This window comes from Thamnophis sirtalis, unplaced genomic scaffold (assembly GCF_051295495.1).
Source record: "Thamnophis sirtalis isolate CommonGarterSnake01/CBP01778 unplaced genomic scaffold, rThaSir2_p1.2 scaffold_15, whole genome shotgun sequence".
NCBI classification, from domain to species: Eukaryota; Metazoa; Chordata; class Lepidosauria; order Squamata; family Natricidae; genus Thamnophis; species Thamnophis sirtalis.
The window spans coordinates 26,417,862-26,440,420 of NW_028261395.1; the positions used below are offsets into that span (position 1 = coordinate 26,417,862).

General features: G+C 40.6%; 1 protein-coding gene across 2 annotated transcripts in view; it reads left to right on the forward strand.

Moving 5' to 3' along the window:
• The window catches only part of CTNNA3 (catenin alpha 3), an 869,421-nt gene that overhangs the window by 27,691 nt on the left and 819,171 nt on the right, over positions 1-22,559 (forward strand). For both annotated transcript variants that reach the window (XM_087702521.1, XM_087702520.1), the window contains exon 4: positions 14,126-14,292. In XM_087702521.1, the coding sequence (XP_087558647.1) occupies positions 14,126-14,292 (167 nt within the window). The remainder of the gene's footprint in view (positions 1-14,125; positions 14,293-22,559) is intronic.

Below are 22,559 nucleotides of genomic sequence, written 5' to 3' on the forward strand. Positions count from 1 at the left end.
TCCCAATTTCCTCCAAGGTCAACGGAGGCACCCTCTTGATCTCTGTTGGCTCTTATTACAGTCATCTTCCCCCGCAGATTCAGACTCCAACGGGGGCATGATAGTAGCTTCTGAGAAGTCTTCAAAAGTGATCCCATTTAGTTTGTGTTGTAATAGTCCAAATGAAGGGGAACTGAAACATGAATGATGGCATGGCCTTCTGCTCCAGGAAATGTTGTATCTGGTCCACAAGATAAAGTTGGTCAACGTTCTCCAGTCTCTGTATTCTCCTGTCTGCTCTACTTCTTCTCTTACGGTTTCTAGCAGCACACCAGGCCCAGGCTATACTAGAAGGTAGAGGGTCTTGCTGTCTCCTTCTTCAGAAGGCAGTTTCTACTTTCCTTTCATTCATTATGGTTTTTCCTATTTGTATCTTCCCACCTATGGGAACTATGATGTTGGAGAAGACTCCTGCAAGTCCCTTGGACTGCAAGGCTATCAAACTGGTCAGTCCTAGAGGAGATCAACCCTGACTGCTCTTTAGAAGGCCAGATCCTGCAGATGAAACTCAAATACTTTGGCCACCTAATGAGAAGGAAGGACTCACTGGAGAAGGGCCTAATGCTGGGAAAGATTGAGGGCAAAAGAAGAATGGGACAACATAGAATGAGGTGGCTGGATGGAGTTACTGAAACAGTCAGCATGAGCTGAAATGGACTCCAGAGGATGGTAGAGGACAGGAAGCTCTGGAGGAGTTTTGTCCATGGGGTCACAATGGGTCAGACATGACTTTGCAACTAACCACAATATCTTCCCACCACTTGTGTTAATCTTCCTCTTGCTCGCTCTCATTCTGCTAACTTCTACTACTCTCGCCTACAACTTTACTACTTCCTTTGTGTCATCTTTAAAAAAACGTAGTCCATGCCCCAATTATTTAACAATAAAGTTTTATTATGCAAATAAATTTAAAGATACTTGCAATTCCTGAATTAAATTCTGAAATAGCTCCAGGACCAACTCTGATGCATCTGCAAAAACTAGAGAAGAACAGATTTAAGGTAGATTCTCTAATAGGCTTTAAAATGATATTATTCATGAGCTATCTAATTTGGTTACAGCTGAAATTGGCCTAAATAAGTGGGCAGAGATAATTGCTTTTTTGTTCACTCAATTTTAGAGAAAAAAGGGAAATAGTTATTGTCTGGATGGTCACTGTCAATTGAACAACTGAAATAATAACCCCAAATTCAGAACAATCTTGTGTATTGAATTCCTTGTGGGCCAAAAGGTTCAGCCCTTCATTAGCTTCATTCTTAGCACTGTTCAAAATAAAAAGAGCCTTTATACAGTATTAGCTATTTGGATAACACAGCTGTGCAAGATTAATACACTTGTTGATGCCTCTGAATAAATTTAAATCTATCCTTTTCAGTGGGGCAATTATCAGAAAAACAGTAATATAAAATTGGATTGTTTGCAGTGCTACAAACATTAAAATTCCCAGATAGGCTGAGAGAAACATCAGTGTAAGAGACCACATAATTAGTAATACATACTTCTAATTTGCTCTCTTTGATTCTTTCCTGCAATTACTGCAGGGGAAAATCCATATTAACAATCAAATAATTTCAGGTTTTAAACTTAATCAGTGGTAACGTCTGGTTGAATGCAAGGGTCAAGACTAATAAGCGAGGTCGATAATTTTGTGAAGATAGATGTTTCCATCCCCCCAGATCTGCCTTTGTTTGCGAAGGATAGCTTGAAGTTCATGTGATATAAAACCATTGGGCTCTATGCTCAAGAGATTAATAAAATCCGCAGCAATACTTCACCAGACAGTAATATATTTTCTTAGATATTGCAGTTTTAAAATAAGTCCCTCTTCGTACAATTGGTTCTGAACAGAATTTAGCAACTTTCTTGGTTAACTAATTTAACTACAGTAGGATACACACTACAGTAGTAATGGAGGATTTTAACTACCCTCACATCAACTGGGAGACAAATCCACACCAACAGGTTCCTTGTGAATCTAGCTGACAGTTCTATCATCTAAACGGTAGAGAAGGGAACTAGAGGGTCAGTTATATTAGACTTAATTCTTAATAATGTTGTAGACTTTTGGGAGAGAATGACTATGTCATATTCAAATTCTATACAATGCCGACACAAGCAATAGAAAAAAAAATCAAACTAGTGTGTTAGACTTTAAAAGAGCTCATCTCAACAAGCTTAGAGAGAGCTTGGGAAAGATGAAAATCTTTTAAGGGGAAAATAACTCAAGAAGTTGGGAAATTCTGAAAAATGTGATGATAAAACCCCAGCCCACCACTGGACTGAAAAAGAAAAATAAGAAATCCAAGAAGAAACCTGTAAGTTTCTCAAGAACTCTGGTAAACTGAAGACAAAAAGGATGTATAAAAGAATGGAAAGAGGGACACATAACTAAGGCAGAATACCAGCATGTAGCCCAAATCTGGAAAGATGAAGTCAGGAAAGCTAAAGCTCAGAATAAACTTGCAATAAATGTCAAAAATAATAATAAAAAAGTTTCTTCCAACATGTGAAAAAAAAAAAGTTAAGGAAACAACCAGTCTACTAATGGGAGAAGATGGCAAGGAAGTGATGGGCAGCAGGGAGAAAGGAGAGCTGCTTAATTCATTCTTTGCATCTTTCTTCATGCAAAAGGAAAATTAGTCTAACCTACCAAAACAGAATCAGAAAAGACAGATTAGACAAGTTCAAATCACCAGGACAAGATAGATCAAATCCCAGAGTTTTGAAGGAGCTGGCAGATCTGATCTCGGAACCATTAACCATAACCAAAAACTATATTTTTCAAAGACCGTGGAGCACAGGGGAGCTACCAGAGAACTGGAAAAGAGCTGACATTGTTTCCAGAAAATACAGACCAATCAGCCTGACATCAATACCTGGGAAGATCATGTAAAAGATAATCAAGCAACAGATCTACAAACACTCAAAAGCAAGTTATAACCAAAAGCCAACACGGGATTGTCAAAAACAGATTATGCCAAACAAATCTTATTTCATCATTGGACAAAGTAGACATACATGGTATACTTGGATCTCAGCAAGGCATTTGACAAAGTAGACACAACCTACTTCTTTGTAAGTTAGAAAAAAGTGGGATAGACAGCATCATCACCAGATGGATTTGTAACTGGCTGACCAACCTCAATCAACATGTAGTCCTTACTGGAACTACATCTACATGGATGGAAGTATGCAGTGAGGTACCTCAAGGTTCTGTCTTAACCCCGGTACTTTTCAATGTCTTCATAAATGATTTAGTGAGGGAATAGAAGGGGAACTCATTACATTTGCAGATGACACCAGGCTGGTTGGACTTGCCAGCCCCCTGGAAGATAGGCTCAAGATCCAGAAGATCTTGACAGACATGAACACTGGGCCCATGAAATTCAATGGTGAGAAAAGTAAAGTTTTACCCTTAGGCAAGAAAACCAAATGTATAGGTATAGAATAGGTAGAACCTGGCTCAGTAGCAGCAACTGTAAGAGGGATCTAGAAGTGCTAGTAGACAACCACTTAAATATAAGCCAGCAGTGTGCTGCAACTGCCAAAAAAGCCAATGAAATCCTAGACTGCATTAACAAGAAGGACAGAATTAAGATTGAATGAAGTATTAGTACTGCTTTATAATGCCTTAGTAAGACCACACTTGGAATATTGCATCCAGTTTTGGTCACCCCAAAATAAAGAAGATGTCGAGACTCTGGAAAGAGTGCAAAGGAGAGCAACCAAGATGATTAGGAGATGGAGGCTAAAAAATGTGAAGAAGGAATTGGATATGTCTAGTCTAGTGTAGTGAAAAGATGGACTAGATGCACATGATATATGAGGGGCTGCCACAAAGAAGAGGGGGGGGGGGGCTTGTCAATCTATTATCCAAAGCACCAGAAGGCAGGACAACCAGTGATCGATGGAAACAAATCCAAAAGAAACAACCTACAACTAAGGAGAAAATTCCTGACGGTGAGAGAACAATTAACCAATGGAATGGCTTGCCTTCAGAAGTTGTGGATGCTCCATCACTGGAGGTTTTTAAGAAGAGATTGGACAACTATTTTTTTCAGAATGGTATAGGGTCTCCTGCTTGAGCAAGGGGTTAGACTAGAAGACCTTCAAGGTCTCTTCCAATACTGTTATTCTGTTATTTTGGTTGTTTCAGGAGAAATGTCTGCTGAATAAGAAAGCATGTGTTTTCTTCCTCTAACTGATCCTCGCAGTCAATGATGCTAAGATGTGGGGCAATTTAGCAAAACATGAGAAGATGACTTAACTTGATTCAACCAAATAGGGGTGAATCAGTGGTGGGATTCAGCCAGTTCGCACCTATTCGGGAGAACCAGTTGGTAACTTTCTAAGTAGTTCAGAGAACCAATTGTTGGAAGAAATCTCCTTTTGTTTTTTTCCCCACTTTATAGGGCTAATCCTGTAAGGAAGGCAGGAAGGAAATATTCTAGTGTTGTTTCTAGCCTAATCTTTATTGACCTGCTTACAGAAACTGCCTCTCTGGTTAACCCTAATTACATTGTAATAGCTAAGACGAAGCATCCGTCGACCTGAGTGACCTTGAGTTGGCCACGCCCACCCAGTCACATGACCACCGAGCCCCACCTACCCAGATGGTCATTAGGGCAGAGAACCGGTTGTTAAATTATTTGAATCCCACCACTGGGGTGAATGAGATCCAATAAACGGAGACTTAATCCAGGAAAGATAAAGTTACTGTATATTCCGCCATATAAGGCAACTGGGCATATACAATGACCCCCTACTTTCAGGCGCCCACAAGCCAGCTAAAGGCCTCCGTGCTGCCGGGCTTTCGTAGTTTGAGCTCAGCGCCTTCCTCCCCCAGACCTCCAGTCAGACCTTACTAAGCCATCCCAGCGCTCATCCATCCACATGCCCAGGCGAGGAGCGCTGAAGTTATCAATTGAAAGGCCGGCCTCTGTGCTGGTGGCAGCGTGACTTTTTGCTTGGCAGCGTTTGTTTTTTTGGTTTTTTTTGGTTTTTTGCTATGGCTAAGGTGACCAGACGTCCCGCTTTTGGCAGGACAGTCCCAATTTCTAACAATTTGTCCCGCGTCCTGCGGTGTTTTAAAAAAGTCCCGATTTTGGCTTCATGTTGAAAGCGCAGTGGATTTGCTTAAGTAATCCTAACTGGGGCAAGACAAAAGACACTCTGTCTAACCCCTCTCTATGTCTCACTACTTTCATTGAAGATATTAAAATGTGAAAGCAAGAAAATGGACCCCCTCCGCCCCCTTTACTTCCTTTTATAAGAAAAGATGACCCAGTACCATAGAGCTCCAGGAAATACTTTGGCTAGAGAAGTAGCGGCTGTTCCTTCCTGGATTTCCCGGAGGGGAGGGGCACAGAGGTTGGAGGTCGGCTCGTGTGGGAAAAATGATGGCGCGTGAGGAGCTCCTCATCACTATCAAGGTTTCTTTGAAAAATATTTCCCTGGGACTAATTTCACCATTTTAATTTGCTCAGTTCTTTGTATTAACATCTACATCGTTCTGGATTGACTTGGAGTGCTTCTTAAAGGCAAGCACAGAGAAAGAGTCACTGAAATGTATCATTTTAAAGGTCAGAAAGCAAACCTTTCTCAGAGTCAAAATTATAGCATAAGGAAAGAAGAAGAAACTTTTCCAAAACTTTGATGGAAATGGCACCAAACTGAGCAGTAAAAGGCACCGAAATGGAGCTGTGCACTGCACAAAGTTGTTCAGGGGTTCTTTTCAGTGTGTGTGGGGGGGAACCCTGGTCCTTTCATTCCCCATAGCAACTGAGGAAAGGCACAGGAAAAAGGGGGCATTTTCCTTCTGCCTTTCCCTCTTGCTAAATATTTTTAAAGAAAAGTTTAGAGTTTTAAAATGGATGTAAAAAAAGGTTTTTCCCTTTTTAATACAAATGATGATAGTCTATAAAGATTAATAGGTGTGAACAGAATTATATGTTATTTATCACAGAAAGATGAAAAGTAGGGATGGTTAAACTGATTGCTTTATTCAAAGAAAAGAACATATCTATTTTAGTTTCCATGTGGAAACCACTTTTAAATTTTGTGCTTGCGGTGGAAAAAATGAAATGATTTTGGTTTTCCTGATTAGATAGTTTGTTGTTATAGAATTGGGTAGTATATATTATTGTGTAAAAGTAAAAAGTGTAAGTTGTAATGTTATTATCTTCTACTGTGCTAAAAAAAGAATCAGAAGTCAATGCCTCCCCCCCTTTTCCCCTTCTACCACACACTTTCTCCCTTTTCCCTTTTTCCACTCTTAATTTCCCCTTATTTTCATTTTTTTGTCTGTTATGTTCTGATAAACTAATAAAAATAATTAAGCAGGGAAGAAAAATGAAAAGTAAATGTGATTAAAGTTCACTTTTCATCTTCTTCCACCATCAGTGCCTTTCCCTCTCACTTTGGCCATTTCTAGTGGAGCAAAAATAATATTTCTATCAAAGCTTTCTTCCCAGTGGAGAACTCCCAGAATGCCAAGAGTTGGGCATTAAAGCCAACCCAAAAAAGAAAGACCCTATCCCAGAAATCTTGCTTCAAGCCGAATTTCCCCCCATTTCCCTCATTACACTAAAAAAAATCTCTTCTGTGTCTTCCTACTAAATGAGAGCCTTTTGATGTAGTGGTGAAAGGGCTGGCCTACACACCAAGGGAAGATGAGTTCAAGTCCTGCTATTGGGCCAGTCGTTCTCTCTCAGCCCAACCCACCTCACAGGGTTGTTGTTATGTGGAAAATATTAAAAGGAAGATTAGTTATGTTTTCCACCTTTCAGTTATTTGTAAAAATAAGACAGGTGGGATAAAAATCTAATAAATAATAAAAATAAAAATAAATGAACCATAGACCATTTATTCTATCAGAACATCTTATTCCTAATCAATTCAATTGGGTTATTCCTTCATGAGGATTGAAGGTAGCATTAACTAAAAAGTCCCGATTTTTTAAAAAATTTTAATTAAGCCCCCCCCCCCCCTCCCCGGGTCAGTGGTGTCCCTCTTTACCAATGTTAAAATCTAGTCACCTTAGGTATGGCCTTTCTTATATCCGGCGTATAAGATGACCCCCCGATTTTTGAAATAATTTTTGGGGGTTAAAAAGTCATCTTATACGCTGGAAAATACAGTACAGTTTGTGGATTATACATCTCTTCAGCAGAGTGATGCTTGGCCTGTCCTGGAGAAGTCCACACTCTCAATAAAAGAGTACACTTCTCAGTTTAGGGATGCTCCTAGATGCATCACTATCACTAGAGACCCCGGTGCTTTTTCAGCTGATTCAGTGACCTTACCTGGATAACCATGCAACAGTTATTTGCACGCTAAAAAGTTCCTGCTTCAATTGCTGAAATGTGTTCTACGTGGGCTGTCTTTGAAAAGAGTCTTGGAACTTAGTTCAAAATAGAGTGGCTGGACAGCTCAGTGAGAACGGATGATGAACATATGCCAATTCTTCACTAGATACCAAATTAGGTTTCCAGACCCAAGGTCTGGTTTTTCTGGGCTCATGAACATTTTTAAAAAAACTTACTTTCTGCATTACTGCTGGGGAGTAACACATGGCAATCTGCTCTGCCGCATGAATCAGCTGAGAAGATATAGGTCAGTAAAGCGCAAGGGTGGCCAGGAGGACGGGCCTACCTGATCGTCGGAGCAAACCGGTTCGCTCCCAGCTGATCATTGGAGCTACCGGTTCACCCGAACCGGTAGAATTTCACCCCTGCCTTCAAGTCAATGTTCTCCTGGTGATAGTTTGGATAAATCCTTGTTGGCAAGATTTTGGAAGTGGTTTTCCATTGCCTCCTTCCTAGGATTGAGAGAAAATGATTGGCTCAAGTTGGCTTTGTGCCTAAGGTGAGACTAGAACTCACAGCCTTCTGAATTTTAGCCACACCACCAGATTGGCTCTCACTCAGACCTTAAGATCTCTTAGTGAGTCCTCCTCCAGATCCAGCAAAGAAGGTCAGGTTGGACTCTAAAAGGAAAAGTATTATTTCTATGGTGGACTTCATTGACTTTCAACTTTACTAGCATCCACATTAACATCATTCTGACACCAGGTTTTTATTTGATCAGTCTTTTAAACTGAATTTAATTATATTTTAATTCACGTGGTTTTAATTTTGAACCACCATTTTATAGCTGCCAATTTATAATATGATTTTATTTTGCATTTTATTTAGTTTTATTGTACATGTTTTTGCTGAAATTGTATTTCTAATGTTTTGTTTATTATAAATCACCCAGGGACCTACAGCTGTTGAGTGATTTTAAAATGTAAGTAAATACTTGCATGCTTGCTGGAGGAAAAACTAAGCAAAGCCTGTTCTCATAAAACAATTTAGCATAGTCGGTGTCTGAGGGGTCCTTGGTGCTCTCTGAGTTTGGCTGTTTTCTTGCAGATATTTTTTTACTGAAACAAGATAACATCGTCAGTGTTAGGGTACTTTAGTCTAGCCTACTAGAGATGCAAGCTCTATAGCAGTAATGGCTAACCTTTTTGTCGTCTCGTGTCAAAAGCACGCCCCCTGCACCCATAATGCAATGGGCGTGAGACACGGCCCTGCATGCCCCTCCCCATGTGCACTCCAATAACCCCGCACCCTCCCCGCACATGTGCGCGCAACACCCTTGTGACATATTTTGGGCCTAGTAGGCCTCCCTGCAGCCTCCTAGGAGCAGGAAGGAGCCACGGGGGGGGGGCGCATCCCACCCCCACCCCTGCACCTGATTTTGGGCCTAGTAGGTTGCCTTGCAGCCTCCTGGGAACAAAAACAGGCTGGGAGGGAACACTGCACCCCCTGCGCTCCCCACCCCCAGCGCATACGAATGTGACCCCCCTGCATATGCATATGTGCCTCCTGCATGCACCCCCACACACATGTGCAGCAGAGACCCAAAAACCAGCTGGCCAGCGGGAGGCACACATGCATATGCGTGGTGGAACTGAGTTGGGGTGACGGCTCGCGTGCCTGCAGAGCAGGCTCTGCATGCCACCTGGGGGCATGTCTGCCCTAGATTCGCCCTCACAGCTCTATACCAATATTAACACTGATGATGTTACCTAGTTTGGGTAATGAAAGTTCTGCAAAAAACAACAACCAAGCACCAGAGAGCACCTCGTTTTAACCCTAAGCGAAAAATATTCTCCTTTATTAATAGTCAATGTCTATGTTATTCTTGAAGAAACTGGTTAGCAAGAATTAGGGGAGACAAAAGACCCCCTAATACAATTTAATTTTAACTTGCAACTTAAGTGAGAAATTCTCAAATGAGAAAAGACACAAGAAGATTAAATACACAGCAGGGAACATGAAATATGGTTGTTATAAATTTAGACTTGATTCCTTCAAGGGCCAATAAGTTGTACACACAATAATTTTCACTGTAAAGCAAAAAGCTCAATATCTTGTCCTTAAGATGTTTACTGCTTCAGGGACAAAATTATTGCCGCTTCAAGCTAGCAAATTGAATGGTTGTGTTGGGTGTCTTTGGGGTGCAACCAATTAAAGCTTTTGTTGGTTCCCTAGTAAGGAAAAAAAAGGAAGACTCTTCCAAATCCTTTATTTGTTCTGTGCTCATAATATCCAATTCTCAATTATGCTTGCATTTACTACATTTCTCAGTAAATACAATGATTTTAATTGTAACAAAATTAAAATTTTTGTCACTGCAGATTCTTAGCTGCAATGTGCTGCTAGCACTTGGAAAATTCATTTTAGGCCTATCAGGTAGGAGATAAAATAAATGTATGGTCAGCACATAAAATGAACGACGTGGTTTTACTTGCCAAGGACATTTTTTTCTACAGCGTTTATGTGATGAAATTACTATGGACTTAATAAAGTAGTAATATTAATTATTTAAGATTTAATTTGATAACCAGCAAGTAAACATACCTTCATAGCTAATATCTTTTTGATTGGAAAGCCTCCAAGAGTGGCACACCTGGTCTGAAATTGAGGACATTTTGTGTAGTATAACAATCCAAGCAATTTACAGTAGATTCTGTGCCTCAGATCATAGACAGATACCCAAATAAGGTCCTATAGCAGGGATGTCCAACCTTGGCAACTTTAGGGTTGTGGACTTCAATTCCCAGAATTCCCCAGCCAGCCATGCTTAAAGTTACCAAGGTTGGGCACCCCTGCCTACAATATTCCATCCATGCCTCTGATTGAAATTGGGCTCTCATCTTGGGGCATGAATATGTTTATTGATCAATTACAAAAGTCACTAAGTAGTTTACATATTAGGATTAAAGTAATAGCACTACACTAATAAAACTGTCAGGGTTCCAAACAGCATCCAAAATAAAATCAGAGTCCGAGGCAAAGGATCCCTCAAAGTCCCAGTTTATTAAGAGAGCCATGTTGGCACATCTAGGGAAACTCAAATCTGAAAGCCTCCTGGTTTTCCCACCCAGTTGAAAGTTCAAGACCCTGCCCCAACACCCACAAGTTCATTACATGGTCCAATCTCCCACTGCCACAAAGACAGATTCTTCCCATCCAGATCTGGCCAGGTCGGCTTTGATTTTCTAAGAAGAAAGTTATTATGGCTACATATTACCCAACTTCACATAACCCTCCCTCCCAGTTTCTCACAATAGAAAGTGTGGCAGGCCTGAAGTCCAAAAAGAAAAGATGGCTTGCAGACATGACAAAAACAATGGTAACCAAACAGCAGTAATCAGTCAGGTGCATCAGGAGGAAGAAACACAGTCATAATCGAAGACTTAAATGTACTATTACCTCAATCTGCCTCAATTTTGCAGCTTTGCAAAACTGCAGGGAGGTTGGGTCCTTGGCGGGAATGCTTATTCCATCTTTATTTCTGAAGGATATCCTGTTCAAAGAGGATCATATAAGCCCCCGAATTCCAAATAATTGAATGGTGGGCCTTGTTTAGCAACTTCAATTGGGATGGGCAGGCTTGTTGTTAAGTGAAGCAAAGTGAAAGCTGAGGTGGCACAGTGGTTTGAGATTTGAGATTTGAGATTCGTACCCTCACCACCCTCCAGACCTTCCGCACAGCCCTCAAAATCTGGCTATCCCATCAGGCCTGGGGCTAAAGACTGTAACCCACCCGAATGGTATGAATGTTGTGTTTTTAATGATGTACTGTCCTACATGTTAAATGTTTGTTTCCCCCCCCCCCCTTTTTCGAGTTGTAAGCCGCCCTGAGTCCCCTCAGTGAAAAAGGCGGCATATAAATAAACTTCTCAAATCTCAAATCTCAAGTGAAGCAAAGTGAAAGCTGAGGTGGCGCAGTGGTTAGGGTGCAGTACTGCATGCCACTTCAGCTGACTGTTATCTGCAGTTCAGCGGTTCTAATCTCACCGGCCCAAGGTTGAATCAGCCTTCCATCCTTCCGAGGTGGGTGAAATGAGGACCCAGACTGTGGGGGTGATATGCTGACTCTGTAAACTGCTTAGAGAGGGCTGAAAGCCATATGAAGCGGTATATAAGTCTAACTGCTATTGCTATTGCTAACTGTGCTTACGATGTTATTTCAGCTTCCTTTTGCGAAGGTCATAAATTTGAGGATTGATCACAAAGTTATTTTTTCCATCACTGTGGTAACTACAAACAGTTGCTGAACATTTAAGGCAGTTGCAAACCAAGGATTACCTGTGTGTTTTCCACCGCTTGAGCTATCTTCCTCAGTTGACCATACAAAGTTCCTACTTCTCCTCTTTTCCCAGAAGAGTCTTGTAGTATTTTTTCACATCTAATGCAAATGTTAGTTTTTCTGAAGGCCCTATTAGCCTAGAGAGCCATTGAGAAAATAGAATAGAATAACACAGTTGGAAGGGACCTTGGAGATCTTCTAGTCCAACCCCCTGCTTTAGGCAGGAAACCCTACATCACTTCAGACAAATGGCTATCCAACATCTTCTTAAAAACTTCCAGTGTTGGAACATTTACAACTTCTGGAGGCAAGTTGCTCCACTGATTAATTGTTCTGTCAGGAAATTTCTCCTCAATTCTAAGTTGCTTCTCTCCTTGATTAGTTTCCATCCATTGCTTCTTGTCCTACCCTCAGGTGCTTTGGAGAATAGCTTGACTCCCTCTTCTTTGTGGCAGCCCCTGAGATATCGGAACAGTGCTATCATGTCTCCCCTAGTCCTTCTTTTCATTAAACTAGACATATCCAGGTCCTGCAACCGTTCTTCATTATGCTTTAGGCAGAGCCAACAGCTGTAAAAACAAACTTTACAGAGAGAAAGCCTAAGAAAAGAGCTCAGACTGAGTCCATCTTTATTCTGTAGAATATATGAGAGAGGGAAGGGAAAATGCAGTCAGGCCTTCAAGATTCTGTTGCTATAGCTTGCTTGCTTCTCTCTCAGATTTCTTCATCTCACCACAAGGTGACTGGGTTAGAAGCAATAAAACCCTCTCTGTGTTTATGTGTATATATGTGTATATATATTCAATCCAGGTAGCTCTTGGGTTATGATGGAAATTGGGACTGGGATTGCTGTTGCTAAGCAACCTGATGTCATGGGACTTAGTGATGGCAATCTTGAGAATCCCCTGCTATTGTAATCCCAGGACCACACAGGTTATTAACTACGAGGAAGGAGTCCCAGGCTGGGGGTGCATGGGAACTGTTGGGGGTGCACAGGTAGGTACTAGGGAGCATGGGTGAGCCAGTGGGGGGAGGGGGGAAGCGGTGTGGTGCACAGGTGTATGCTACAGAGTGGAAGGGATCTTGTACTCCATAGCAGGACTCCTCAGGAGAAAAATAGCGGGAATGACTTATAGCAGTGCCTTGAAAGGTTCTCTGGCAGTTTCCCCAATGGCTTTGCTTGTGGGATGCAGGCAGGTGTTGGAGGAAATGCCCTTCTGGGTTCAGCTCCAAGTGGGGAAAAAAGACACTGGAAACATGGCGGCTGCTTGGAAAGATGGTTTAATGGTGGACAGGACCACATGGCTTGAGCTCCTAAACAGAAAAGGGGGATCGCATGCTTCAAGATGTTGGGTGAAGAAGAAAAGAGAAAGAATGGCTGAAAGTTCCTGGCTTTATACTCTGGCCCCACCTCTCTGTTTCCTGTTCCTGTGTAAGAAATGTATTCTGATTGGTTGTCAGACTCCCATGGGGCCATGCAGGGGCAACTCTTTAGGTTGTGCTTTGAGTCCAAGTTTGGTTGAGCATTGCTTTTTCCCAGGTGCCCTGTGGTGAGATGTGTAAAGGGCTAATATCTACTGTCTTAATTCCATCACCCTGGAGCTGAAGGGGAGAAACTCTTTATTATGTAGAATAGAGTGGCTTGGGCATTTTAATTGTCCATTAAGAAAAGTGGGGGCTATTATGAGTGAGTCTGTTTCCTGCCTAAAAACATGTTTCTCCATTTCTGATCCAGGGAAATATAATATTTTGCCTTTTCAATACTTCCCAAGTTATTTCATTTCTGTAGGAGAGGGTGGGTGCTAACTTCCTACACAGGGAAGGTTGCAAACGACTTCTGTGGAATACTCCAATCCTTATATATGTTTGTCTTTTACATTGGGCCTTCAGGCCTGCCACATTTTCTGCTGTGGGAAAATGGGAGGGGGGAATTATATGGAGTAGGGGAGATATATAATCTAAATAACATTCCTTTCTCAGAGAGTCAAGGACATCTTGCCCTGCAGCTGCGATGGTGTGACTGGGAGGCATTTCCAGTTTTGGACGGTGCCTGATTGGACCATGTGATGGACATGTGGGGTGTTGGGCAGGGACTTGAATGTTCATTTGGGTGGGGAAGACCTGGAAACTTTCAGATTCGGGTTTTCCCAGATGTGCCAATCTGACATCTCTAATGAAATGGAACTTTGAGGAAACTCAAGTCTCAGAGTCTTCTTTTGTTGTGGGTAAACATGTTATTTTAAGAAAGCTAGGAACTGCAATCTAAGGACTACCTTGCAAGCTAAGATACATTTTTTTTGCAGGATCATGAGACAAATAAAATTAGAACCAAATTGGCTCTAAGGTTGTAAATCAACTGGTATAATTCTGAATGGATGGTCAAGCTTTAACAATTTATTATGGGCATTTGAATGACCTCACTTATATTTTTATTTTGCAGGTGAAGCTTTGAAGATAACAGCAAAAAAATTCACTGATGATCCTTGCAGTTTATCTAAAAGAGAGGCTGTTGTTCAAATTGCACGTGCTCTTCTGTCTGCTGTTACCAGACTTCTTATTCTGGCAGATATGATTGATGTTTCATACCTGCTGCAACATCTGACTACAGTGAGTAGCAACCATGATCAGCAAATGGATAATATATTTCACATGTTTCTTACTTTCTAGATGGATGATCTAGCTATTGAAGTAAAGTCCTCTATCTATGGATGGACTAGATAGCTTATCAATCAGATGCCCAACTAAGAGTCTGTCATTTCACCTGTACTCTTTTTATTGATTTAAGTTATTTAGAAATATACATGCTGCCTTACCCCTTCATGGCTCACAAAGAAAATAAGTAATTCTTGGTCTAATCACAGTGGTTCAATTTTTTTTACTGCCGGTTCTGTGGGCGTGGTGTGGCTTGGTGGGCGTGGCTTGGTGGGCATGGCAGGGGAAGGATACTGTAAAATCTCAATTTCCACCCCATTCCAGGGGAGGAATACTGTAAAATCCCCATCCCCTCCTCACCCCATTAACCTGCTTTCCAGCTCCATTTTCCTGGGCAGGGCAATAAAAGAAGACTCATCTGATCAGCTGGGACTCGGTGGGCAACAAATTGATGGGGGTGGAGGCAGCCAGAGGTGGTATTTGCCGGTTCTTTGAACTACTCAAAATTTCCGCTACTGATTCGCTAGAACCAGTCAGAACTGGCTGAAAACCACCTCTGGTCTAATGCTTACATCTCATCAGAATTCAGCATAGGAGACTGATTCCTGTATAGCCTTATTATTGTACTTATTTTTGAAATTATCCTGCTACTTTTGATTTTACAGACTGGAAAAAAGTTGAAGAAGGTTTTCTAAAATTTACCAATATCTGATCTGTGGGGCAAATGGAGTAATCTAAAGGCAGATTTAGTATCCTATAGCTCGTAGATCAAGTTTGTTTCTATAATACATAGGAGGTTTTCCTTTCTTTAATATTTGTGCAGATATTTGCAACTTGTTAATATGTGTCCTTGGTAGTATCTATGGTGGAAATAAAAGTTGAGATGGTCAGTACAGAAGACAAGATCTGAATGCTATTTATAAATATCTCCCTCCCTGAGATGTTTTCTTCATGCTTGGCTTTATATAGTATATTGTTCAGTCAAGACCAGGATAACAATGGGTATCCAGGTGAGGCACTTACTGTATCATCATCTCACACCATTTTCAAGATGGTGTGGGGGATCCAGATAATAATTTAGACCCCCCCTGCCTTTTTACCACTCTTTCCATTTTCCCCCTGATAATTGAAATCAATTGGTAAAAGATGAAACACCTGAACCTAAGATTATAGTGCTTTGGTGGCCTTTATCAGGAAGAAGAACTGCATCTAAGATCTCAATTCCATTGGAGGCATCCTGCTAGTCTTTAACGTTTAAGACAGGGGTGAAATCCAGTTCTGACAGGTTCTGGAGAACCGGTAGCGGAAATTTTGAGTAGTTCGGAGAACTGGCAAATACCACCTCTGGCTACCCCCAGAATGGGGTGGGAATGGAGATTTTGCAATATCTTTCCCCTGCCATGCCCACTAAGCCACGCCCACAGAACCGGTAGTAAATTTTTTAAAATTTCACCACTGGTTTAAGACCAAACTGTTCCAAAATACTTATGTTGGCTGCATTTGATTTTGATTTTATCATCTAATTTTATAACAGTGGTATTTGTGTTGTGTGTGCCTGTCAAAAACAAAAGATGGTGACTGGAGCATCACAGTGCAATCCTCACTCCTTTTGAATACAATATTCATGTTCAAAAGGGCCAGGGCTTGCACCCTGAAACTCCATCTTGCTGTTTTTGCCCTCTCCTGTGAATGATCTTGTTTTGACATTTATATTTTATTGGGCTTGATTAGTGACACAGTTGTTTTTTTTGTTTATGGCACCATTGGCTGCAAATGATTACAGTCCTGAGTGAGTCGATTGTTCCTCAGCAGCCTTTTCAAGATAGAACTTTGTTTTCCCTACTTTTAGGAGCCCTCTGAGTCAACCAATGTTGTACCTGTAGACACAGCTCATAAGGGGACCTCAGCATAGCATAATCACCTATTCAGCTGCTGTTTTTGTAATAGTCCCAAAAGGCTAACAAGCATAAACATTTTATCTGATTTCTGTGGCATCCTATTCATTCATAAAGCATATGAGGTACTCACCAACACATCCTCCCGATATATTTCCCCTAAGTGTTCTATATTTTTCCCTCCAGATTGCTTTTTAGATGGTTCTTTTAGAATATTAGCATTTCTGTGCACCTACCAAATAAAATCTACTTAAGTCTCACCTACAGTTGTGAGATAGTAGACAAAATGAGGCCATATCCTCCTTTTTATCTTCACATTCTCCATCTTACAAGCATAGTTTTAAAATCAAATATTTCTTGGCTTTTTGAGTATCTTTTTTAAAAAAATGCTCTGTCTTCACAACAGTAGTCATTCCAACTTGGGAACTTGTAAATTATCTACTTCTTTCTTTCCCACCTCTGCTGATAGATTAGATAGTCTAGATTTATGTTATTTAATTTATTTCCTGATTCCATCAATCAGCTTCAATCCAGGCTCTTCAAATCTTTGATCACTGGAGTCTATAGATCACATGATCCATCAATATGTTTCTATGGTGAAATCTGAAAAGCACCTCATCAATTCTGTATTATCACTAGCAAATGTTCTTGAAAATAAACAATGTGTTGAAAAAAATGTTTCAGCTGAAACAACAGTCTTTCTGATGCTGCAAAAACGTAATTTCATATAATTGTAGGCATAACAGGACATTTTTGGCAGGTTTGGCACATGCCAAGCAAGTTATACCATTAGTGTGTCTTCTTTTCCACCCCATTTGTTCTCCTTTTCAATGTTTTGTGTTCTCCTTTTCCTGCTCACATACCTGATAACCCTAGTCTCACTATACTCTACTTCTAATTAGTGAGAGTTCTAGTCCCACACATTGGTGGGCAGAGTTCACCTATGTCATCCAAAGAATGCGAAGAGTGCCACAGTTTTTTTGTTAGCTCAAGAAAATGAAAAATCAATAAAGAAATCTTGTGGCACCACAAAAGTTAATTTCTGAAAAAGCAAAAAGCAACGAGCTTTGAGATTGGGGAAAAGAGAATTTGCAGGCTGGAGATGAATATGTGTGTTTAAACATTACGGATGTGCAAACATATTAGAAACATGTTTTTAATATGTAAACTTCATTTTTGAACAGACATTTACTAAACTTAACATGGCAGCAGTTGGAGCCTGTGATTGTAGTAATATAAGTTGCAAAAGTAAATAAATAAGGCAACCTCTAATAATTTCTATTCCTTTCCCAATAATGCCTATAAATAGGTAATAATGTATGTTATTTATAAAGTCAAAATAGGGCAAGAAGTAGTATTCCCTATGACACTCTAGGAAAGCAAAAATTAGACTTTGAAGAAGCAGGATAGAAACAGTATTGATGATTTTGAACGTTGGTGTTGGAGAAGACTCCTGAGAATACCATGGACAGACAAGAAAACAAATCATTGGATCAAATGACCAAGTTCAAATTATCCCTTTTTTGAACATAGTATGCAAATACCTAACTGACTGGAGAAGATTTAATGTTAGGAAAGATGGAAGAAAAGAGATGAATGAACTATAATGGTAATTTGAAGACCAGGTTAGATATGGTTCATCAGGGAGAAAATTTATCTTTATGGTTACTAGGAGTTGATAGCAACTTAATGGCACATAATCATCAATCACTCAATATTATATGTGACATAATTCCTCCCATTGACCCCAGGACAGTTTGAAATTTATACATTGCACTACATTATAATGTAATTTGGGGTATTGTGTAAACTCAGGCACACACAGATAATATAGAAATTGTTCTTTATGGCTTTCTGTGTTGGGTAAATCCAACTAATTGTGGTTTCTTCAATAAACCATAGTTAAGAGATCCAAGGGTAAAGCACCTACATTTTTCCTTACTCCAGTTTAATACCAGGCTTAGTCGACAGAATGATTACTATTTAGTTTAGTTTTGATAAAATTTAGTTTTATACCATGCAAAGTTGGAAACAAATAAAATTTAGACACTCATGTCACTTTCCAGACAATAAATTGGAGAAGAACATTGCTTGGGTTTTAAAATCTCAATTTGGTAGAGAGGCTAAATTATCCAAGTGTTTGACTACCATTCCCCCCCCCCTAAATTTCCTGACAAATTAACTTATTTGCAAAAATTGTGTGGTATAATTTTTTAAATAATCTTTCAAATCATATAGATAGCCCTTAGACTACAATTTCATGCACTGCATCTTTCAATCCAGATTGGATATGTGTTAGATATCAAAGAAGATAAATAGTTTGCTAAAACCCATTTAAGGGTTTGGTTCTTTTGTCCGCACATTTTAGACATTTACCAAATCTCTTCCTTGATCAGCAGTTTCATTTTGCACTGAACAACCTAACCTTTAAAATTAATTTTGGTTCAGTGATCAAACCTTCCATTTTATCCTATGAAAATTGCAAAACCCCTGAGCCGTGGAGCTGGGAAGCGCAGAGGCTCCTCATTTCTTCTCCAATGATTAATGACAGGGTTTCCAGCTAAGATCTTTGTGAAGAAGTGCTATTGCTATAATATATTGGTGCTACTATTGTATTAGAACACACTTCAGGGAAAGGTTTACAGGCACATATAAGACGTATTGTCTTTTTAATTGATGAGCGTTAGCAAGTATTCTGAGAGAGATGCTACAAAAAATGGGTGTTGGTATTCAGGGTTTCTGAAACACTGCTGAAAATCAAATGCTTGTTGTTTTTTGGGGTGGGTAGAATCATGACAGCAGTTAAGGATATTTCACTTGCTGCAGGGAGCTCTAAAACATAATCATGAAAGTTAAAGACCCTGGAGGGAGACCCAGAAAAAAGCTAAGTTGGAACTCATTAGAGATTTCAATTATATTACAGTTTGGCCTTGGAAGGCACTAACTAAGATGCCATTAGAGCTTGGTGGTGATTCAACACTACATGCTAGAGTTACTCTGGAAGCCTTAGCTATTTTTTATTAAGTACGGTAATATAAAAAGTGTTGTTGGGAGATAAAATAAGAATGCTTGAGAACTAGGAAACATCCACCCAGAGACAAAAATATTGGGCAGTGGCCAGTAATGAAATTCAAAATTTTTTTTTACTATAAATTCTGTAGGCATGGCGTGGTGGGCGTGGTTTGGCTTGGTGGCTGTGGCTTGGTGGCCATGGCAGAAAGAGGATACTGCAAAATCTCCATTCCTACCCCACTCCAGGGGAATGATACTGCAAAATCTCCATTCCCACCCCACTCTGGGGCCAGCCAGAGGTGGCATTTGCCGGTTCTCTAAACTACTCAAAATTTCTGCTACCGGTTCTCCAGAACCTGTCAGAACCTCCTGGATTTTACCCCTGGCAGCGGCAGCTGGCTGGAGGCTGTTGAAAACTACCGGAGGTCACCGAAAAAGCTGCTGCTGTCGCCACCCTGTTCTTTGCGCCGGCCGTGAACACGCATCCCATTGCTGCTGCGCCAGAGGGACTTGCCTGGGCAGGTCCAAGCGGAACTACGCAGCAGGCCTCTGAAGGAATGGAAATGGGACTGGCGAAGGGAGAGTGGGGCAGCATGCAGGAGGAGACTTTTGACAGATTATGCCAGGCCTGGGCAGAAAACATTGTTTTTGCTTATGATTGGATAATTAAAATTTCAGAAGACCCAAAGGCATAGTATTAGAGTGTTACATAGTGCATAAACTAAAGAACTGTCTCAATATACTCCCTCCCCCCTCTCAAAGACACACACACACACACACAAAGTTACATCAGGAGGATGAAGTTTGAATTCCTCCCCCTCTGTCCGAACCACACTTACCTTTTCCAGCTGTTTCAGAGAGGATTTCAACTCTGCTCTTGCTTGCCATCATGAAAAGAAAAAAAAATGTAAAAGGAAAAAGGCGAGAGCTGAGGTCAGGCTGAACTAGTTGCTGCCAGAGTCACCGTGGATGACTCTGCTTAACTGTTTAAAAAAGCCTCTAAAAAAGCACCCTCTACAGGAGGCAGGAGAATGATGTGCCTCATCTACATCAGGAATTTTTCGGCTTTTAACCCTTGCTTAGCTCTGCTCGAGGGATCATAAAGTCAGACTAGATGAGGCACATCGTTCTCCTGCCGCCTCCTGTAGAGGGCACTTTTTAGAGGCTTTTTTAAACAATGAAGCACTAAGCAGAGTCATCCATGGTGACTCTGGCAGCAACTAGCTCAGCCTTTTTCCTTTTACATTTTTTTTTCTTTTCATGATGACAGTGGTGAGGCTCTGCCTCCCCTGCCTCCCCTGATTGCATGTCCCTGCTCTAGAAGGATACCCACATAATAACACACATAAAATCGAGGGTCCCCCCGCCTCCCTGCCAATAGTATATTTGTAGAAAATGAAAAAAAGAAGGTGGTATTGTTCAGTACATACCGTATTTTCCAGCATATAAGATGACTTTTTAACCCCAAAAAATTATTTCAAAAATCGGGGGTTGTCTTATACACTGGGTATAAGAAACACCATACCAAAAAACCAAAACAAAAGAAAAAGCAACGAAGCCAAGCAAAAAGCCGTGCTGTAACCAGCGCAGATGCCGGCCTTTCAGTCAATAACCTCGGTGCTCCTTGCCTGAGCACATGAATGGGTGAGCGCTAGGATGGCTTAGTAAGGTCTGGCTGGTGGTATGGAGGAGGAAGGTGCTGAGCTTAAACTACAAAAGCCCAGCAGCACAGAGGCCTTCAGCTGGCTCACAGGTGCCTGAAAGTAAGGGGTCATTGTATACGCCCAGTCATCTTATACGGCGAATATACGGTACATATTTCTGAAATATTTAACAATCTTTACAATGGTAATACTTGAATGTTTTCAATAATTTTCATAGTTTCTAACAATCTAAATAATAAAGGACTGAAAACATTTTAGAAACAGTGAGAGCCTGCACAGTTACTTAAGAGTGGTGATTATTACTGTAAAAAGCATGGTAGCAATACCTATTTATTATTCCAAATAAAAGCATTAGTTCTAAAAAAAAATGTACAATATGGATGCTTCTTGATAGAAGATTCCTATTGTTCCCCCTATCCTGATCAAAGAAATTACTTTGTAAGTTTTACAAAATGATTTTTTGCTAGATGGGGTGCTTGAAGTTTTTGTGAGTGGTGTATTTGACTGTTTTCCTTCACTTTGTAACTGGCAATCAGGCAATTTTCTGAAATAAGGATTTGGAATTGATGGCAGAATATTCTTTCCATGAAATATTGCTGTCTTATTGCATCAAGGCAATAAGTTATGTGCCAGCAGTTGATTGATTTGGTTGGTTTTATTCATTTGGAAGTTACTCTTCCAGGCTGTTCTGCTAGCCCTGGAGGTTTAATAAAAAAGAATTAGAATTGTTAAAAATCTTCATGAATCTCTATTACATCCCATTGTTTCTAGCATCCCATTACATTCTGGCAGTATTTCTCAACTCTAGACTTCAACTCCCAGAATTCCCCAGCCAGCTGCCGCCCTTCTTAAAGCTACTAAGATTGAGAAACACTGTGTTCTAGCTTTTATATACCACTTGTTTGTTAGAAATGCTGCACCAGAGAATAGTTAGGGTCATCCTTTGACGTTGGACGTGAAAAAAAACCATCTCAAGCTGCCCACTCCTTTACTTCACCTCACAACTCACCCGCTCTCCAGATTTGGCTAGGCTACTACTTATACGAGGGAGAGGAAAGTTTAAGTCAGATAATTAATACTCTCTTTGATAGGGGAACACTCTTGCCGGGATGGTATTTCTTTCAAATACAGGACAGGCTCAGGTGAGATAAGTAATATTCCTTTGCTGTGTCTTCAAATGATGCCTCTCCTAAAGTAGCACATAGCATATCCATCATGGACAGCAGGGCTGATCAAAATGTCAAGATGGCAGCTACAACAATGCGATCAAAGCTACTGATCCTAGCCTTTACCCTTTGATGTACACAATGGCAGGAGAATGGCGGCGGAAAGTATGCCACCAGGTGATCCTTCTGGCAAAGCCCTGATTGCATTGTCAGAGCTGCCATCTTTTTTTAAAAAGATGTATAGCAATTGTAAGACAGGCATTATGGGATTATCCCATCTTGGATGGTCATATTTTGAAAGTCAGTTTAGTGTAGTGATTAAGGTACTTAAAAAAGTATTTAAGCACAATGACAATAAGGACTATACTTACTGGCCTAGTAACCAGAAGACTGAGTTGTAGTTTCATTTTAGGCATGAAAGCTGATTGGATGACTTTGGGCCAGTCATTTTCTCTCAGTCCAACCCACCTCACAGGGCTGTTGTG